The following is a 6,000-nucleotide window of genomic DNA, read 5'->3' on the forward strand; positions in this document are numbered from 1 at the left end:
AAAGTGCGCCTTTTCTGATATGTATTCTATGTCCTGACACTTTTTTAAAAAGTTTTCAACATTAGTGGGCCATGCACTGCTCATCACTTTTACTATAATCTACTCTTATGCCTCTTAATACATTTGTTGCTGGTAGATGAAGTTTACTTAAACTGGAATATAAAACACTGGTCTAAGTAAATATGCCGCACTGTCTAATAATTAAACAATGCAAGTTTAGACTAGACAGTCTTAAAATGTGCCAAATTTATCACAGCGACTCTGCCGGATGATAAATTTGGCATATCTTAAGACTGTTTAGTCTACCTTTATACCACCTACTAGTTAGCTTAATTTATGCCATGTTTTACGCATGTGGACGCATTTAGGCCATGCCTCTTTCCACTTAGTCACGCCCCTTCTTCAGATGCAGAAAAAAAAAAGTAACAAAAGACAATCAGCCCCTTCGGCAAATAAATTAAATGTACAAGTTCATATATACCATGGCTGCAACAACAGAGTACAAGCAAAAACATGTGGCAACAGCATTCATACACATTTAATATCTAAAAAAGAATGCACGACCGCAATATATATATATATGCTAACCACACATGGCCGCGGCAGATGGGCCCACATGTTTTGATCAAAATGTGCGCTTAGAACTTTGTATTTTTATGTGGTTAGTATTAGAGATGAGCGAGTATACTCGCTAAAGGCAATTGCTCGAGCGAGCATTGCCTTTAGCGAGTACCTGCCCGCTCGAGATGAAAGGTTCGGGTGCCGGCGCGGGGGAGCGGTGAGTAGCGGCAGTCAACAGGAGGGAGCGGGGGGAGAGAGGGAGAGAGAGATCTCCTCTCCGTTCCGCCCCGCTCTCCCCCGCAGCTCCCTGCCCACCGCAGGCACCCGAACCTTTTGTCTCGAGCGGGCAGGTACTCGCTAAAGGCAATGCTCGCTCGAGCAATTGCCTTTAGCGAGTATACTCGCTCATCTCTAGTGGTTAGTATATATACCATTTATGCATTTTTACTCAGATATTAAATGTGTGAGTGCTGTTGCCACTTGTTTTTGCTTGTACTGCAGGGACAAAAAGTGTCTGAAAGTGTCTAAAACACATGATAAATGTGGTGCAAAACACATAAGACAGTTTTCTGGTGCAATTTGCTCCTTTTAAAAAAAATCTCCAGCTGATTCCTTACCACTTGCTATAAACTATGTATAAAAACATCAGATCATATTCCTGTACATTAAAATGAGTTACAACTTAATCAGCCGTAGCTCCCGTTGACTTTAGGAGCGCAGCATAGCCATAACAGACAGTAAACTAGACCATAAAAGTTGATGAATAACCCCTTTATTATCGTTAACTGTCCATTCTGTCCATTCAATTAGAACTGCTTGAGGGTAGCAATATATAGCTTTCTCAGTTTTCATTCCAAGACTAAGGCACTTTGTGAAGTTACACTACTTTTCCCAGGATGCCATTCACTTTGGTATTTTATTATTGCAAGTACCCCACAAGGCAGATCTATAAAGAGGATTCCTTCAGCTTGTGTTTATTTAAATCTTTTCGTTTCATTGAAAACCTTGGACTCATAAAATTCTGCAGAGCCATCCTTTGTTCGGTTACTTTTCTGGAACATTAGTAGTTGTCTCCATGAGACAGCTAATACTTACAGTTATTGTTCTTGGACGGCGTAGACACCATCCAGTGAGCCATTAGATACTCATCGTGGCATTTGTTATTCTTATGGATGAGCATCTTTTAAAAATTTGATTTGCTACTTTGCTTTACTTCCAAGAAATTGGACTGGCAACTGTTTTCTTAAGGACAGTTTATAAAAGCAATGAACCGTGTACATATGCCGTATGCAAATACCAGTACGAGCGCCTTCAGACTGGAGGGAGCTGTGGAGGCAATGAGTGATTTTACCAAATACATATAATGAAAAATGCATAGAAAATGTGCTCGCCAGGAAAATGTTTATTTCAAGATATGACATCTTGGTCTCCAACAAACTCGATGGGGACTATTAAACACAGCAAGGAAGTGAGCTCTATATCTGCAGGAGTCTCATGGCTAGAATCACAAATTTTGCCCCCCAAGATTATAAGTAGAGGTGAGCGAACTTTTGAAAAGTTCTCTAAATTGCAGTAAAAAGTTCTGTTTGAACCAAACTTACACCGATACCCCTAAAACAATTGTCCCGGCCAAATGGCAGTGGCATCTCCTCTTCTGCTGTGACCCAGCTGTTAGCACTGTTGTCTTGCAGTGCTAGGGTCCTAGGTTCAAATCTGACAACATCTGCATGCAGTTTGTATGTTCTCCCTGTGTTTCCTATTTATTACCCTTATTTATAGAACACATGCATACTACACAGCACTTTAATACCAAATGCAATCGGCCGTATCAGATTCCACATGTGTGATCCCGCAGCAGAATCCAATGACCCCCCGCGTACCTCTGTGGATTCTTCCTCTCTGTGCTGTGGATGTGCCGGCCATACAGAGAATGCCTGGCCCGCAATGACGCAGATTCACGACGATTTTGAAACTGACACTTCGGAATTGCCATGGGTCGGACGGCTTCCATTGACTGCAATAGAAGCCGTCCGTGTGAGTCCCACACGAAAACAGAGCATTGTGCGATTCTTCCTCTGCGCGTGGAAATCGCAAGTGATTTCCGCTCATGTGCGTGAAAGAATCATTTTACATTGTATGCTATGGACGGACATGGCTGCGGCACAAGGTCAGACGCCTGCCGCGGATTCCACAGCAAAAATCCACCCGTGTGCATTGGGCCTAAATAACTTTTGATTTTCTAGCCCCTTTGAAGCTCACAATCTATGTTCACCTATTAGTATGCTTTTAGAGGGTGGGAGAAAATCACAAAACACAGTGAGAACAAACAAACTCCATGCAGATGTTGTCCTTGGTCAGATTTGAACTTAGGACAACAGCACTGCAAAATAACGGTGCTAACCAATGAGCCAGCATTCTTCTTCCTCCTCCTTCTCCTCCTCCTCAATAAGTATATGCATTATATGAATAAAGGTGATTGTAATGAAGAACAGAGGGAGGACATACAAACTCCATGCAGATGTTGATCTTGGTCAAGGACTCCTGCACTGCAAGGCAACAGTGCTAACCACTGAGTCGCTGTTATTCCTAGTTCTCCTCTTCTTCTTTTTCTTCTACTGCCTCCTCTTCCTTCCACGCTTCCTCTTCACTGTAGGGGGGACAGTTGGTACTGAGTACTAGTAGCGCCCTCCCTATAGCTACACCTCTGGAAACGTAGTAATGTTAGAAGAAAAAGTGGGCCACTAAAAATGAGAACTGAAATCCTATTGGCTGTTATGTATATATTTTCCATTTTTAATTGATCCGCAAGTGTGAACACCTCTATAAAAGCAAAAGTTTTGGCAGTTTGCTGGTTTGGAGCATTCAGGCATGTGTTAACACTTATTCTCCATTTTTAATTGATCAGCAAGTGTGAACACCTCTATAAAACAGAAGTTTTGGCAGTTTGCTGGTCTGGAGCATTCAGAGACATAATGCCGAGGAGGAAACACATCAGCAATAATCTTAGAGAAGCAATTGTAGCTGCCCATCAATCTAGGAAGAATTATAAGGCCATTTTCAAACAATTTGGAGGTAATCATTCCACAGTGAGATAGATTATTCACAACTGCAAACATTTAAGACAGTTGACAATCTTCCCAGGAGTGAAAATCCCACCCCAAGGTCAGATCCTGCAATGCTCAGACAAATTGCAAAAAACCCAAGAGCTACATCTCAGACTCCTAAGCCTTCAGTTAGCATACTAAATGTTAAAATTCATGATAGTACAATTAGGTAAAAAGTGTAAATATATTTACTTATACACTAATTTTATTCTGTTTCTCTTTGCTTTCACAGAGTGGTCAATACACATCTATATTCGTCGACAACGGGGCAGGGGCACCAATCACCGTCCAAAATGGCTCTGATTTTATGGGCATTTTTATGGGACTGTAGATAAAACCCAAGGAAAGGCCTAACCTCCAGATTATCATTAACCCTCAGACGTACACATTCACTTACCTGCAATGGAAGAAGCTTTCACAATATCTGTTACCTGGGACCATTTCTTGTGTTACCGCTTGGTAACTGCAACGCAAAGGAGGAAACTTATTTACCTCCCCTTCCAACATGTTACATCTCCTTCTGCGCCTTACATCACCAGAGAGGCCAACAAATGCTTTAAGTAGCTCTTTTATGCAACGTATTGTAGACCCCTCATTCAGGGGAAGGGTTAATATTTACATGTTGGACTATGTAAAAAATAGTAATATTTAGGAGAACTTGTCTTTTTGTCATTGTTTGTTGTTCGGTATATGTTATAAGAAGACGGGGTCATGAAGAAATAAACAGGAGGACTGTTTATAATGGACACTGTCATGAGATAAACCCAGAACTATGCAAAGATACTCAGAACTGATTTAAAAGGGATCTACAGCAGAACGCCGCCGATGTGCAACGCTGCGGGACTGGCGGCGCTCTTTGCGTCACATAACATAAAGGGATAAAGACTTGTCTCCAATTATAAGCAATGACACTTGTATTGATTTCTATATTATAAAGTATTGCTTCAATGTCTGTAATTTAATAAACCAAACAGTCACATTATTCTATAACAACAATATACAATGAATGTGGTGTTATTTATTTGTTTAATCTGTATAACCCAACGAAATACTTAGTAAATCATGAACTGGCAAATATAAACCACAGGTCTTCGTGGTTGGTGGTCTGTGCTCGTTAGTCTGTTGGTGGTCTTCTCATTTCCTGGTTTCTAGGTGTCAGTAGTTGTGATACAGTTCTTATGTTTTGGAGATACCCACTGTTGAGGCGCACTGGCAGCAATCAGGAAGTGGCAGCCTTGGACCACATGACCATAAACTTTCCATGGACTGCATTTTCCTGTGTGGAGGACTCTCATAAACTTACAAATGACAGATATATGTGCTGCCTTCTTCCTACCATTGCAGAGGACTCCTGAGGTGTCACCTGTCAGAAAGTCCACAATGGGCTTAGTATACAATGCGGCCCATTGCATATACCTGCTATAAGATCTCATGTAGTGTGTGAGCTAATTGGCCAGCAGGACGGTGTTCCCTCTAGCTGACCTATCAGCCATAATAGAAGTGTATTTATTCCGGGCCCGCCTCTACATGGGCACCGGTTATTGTCCTGCCTAATTTGTTTGGTGAGGCAGCGGTCTACTGTCAGCTAAGTACCTGTAGCTATTTATTCTGTGTGGGGTTTATTCACTTCTACCTTATAATGTGTTGCATACGTTGCTCTTTCCATCTGTATTTAGTATCTTCCTTCCCTCCCTTTAGAGGGAAGGCTAGGCCCTCTAGGTTCCTGATGTTGGGCTGCCCCTCTCAGGGCAATCACCCTGCTTCTAGGCAGGATCTGCCACACCAAAGTTGGTTAGGGATAGCATTATTCACCCTATTTTGTGTTCCACATATTTTGGTGATTTAAATAAGGGAGATGGAATAATACCTCCACAGTGCCACCTATTGGAAGGCAGCATTCCTTCAAGTCAAAGTTAGACTCTTTATACAAGCCTTGTAACAATGACCTGGAACAGAAAGCAAAGCCAGACTCCATGCACAGACAGGTGTTTCAGAGTATTTGCCCTTTATTCCTTTATTAGTGTGCAGCTGGAGTCTGGCTTTGCTAGTGAGAGGCTTTGCTTTCAATTCCCAGTCATTGTTACAAGGCTTTTATAAAAAATTTCACATTGACTTGAAAGAATGCTGCCTTCCAATAGGTGGCGTTGTGGAGGTATTATTATTAAATCTCACTTATTTGCATATTACCCAGAGGAGTGTAAATGGCCTATGAGTCTTCTCGCTCACTGTCTAGGTGCTCTCCCTAAGTAGAAAAGATAGCGTTGGTGATTTAATATTTAGCTATAATGGTCCATTGTGCACATTAGTTATGTCTTAGTCTAATGTGTTGGAGCTC

At 41.6% G+C, this 6,000-nt stretch overlaps 1 protein-coding gene across 1 annotated transcript in view; it reads left to right on the forward strand.

Moving 5' to 3' along the window:
- C1QTNF12 (C1q and TNF related 12) overlaps positions 1–4,668 on the forward strand; it is a 63,618-nt gene extending 58,950 nt beyond the window's left edge. Inside the window, exon 8 of the mRNA XM_066606828.1 lies at positions 3,898–4,668. Within this exon, the coding sequence (XP_066462925.1) occupies positions 3,898–3,996 (99 nt within the window). The 3' untranslated portion in view covers positions 3,997–4,668. The remainder of the gene's footprint in view (positions 1–3,897) is intronic.
- The last annotated feature ends 1,332 nt before the right edge of the window (positions 4,669–6,000 follow it).

This window comes from Eleutherodactylus coqui, chromosome 6 (genome assembly GCF_035609145.1).
Source record: "Eleutherodactylus coqui strain aEleCoq1 chromosome 6, aEleCoq1.hap1, whole genome shotgun sequence".
In the NCBI taxonomy this organism is placed as follows: domain Eukaryota; kingdom Metazoa; phylum Chordata; class Amphibia; order Anura; family Eleutherodactylidae; genus Eleutherodactylus; species Eleutherodactylus coqui.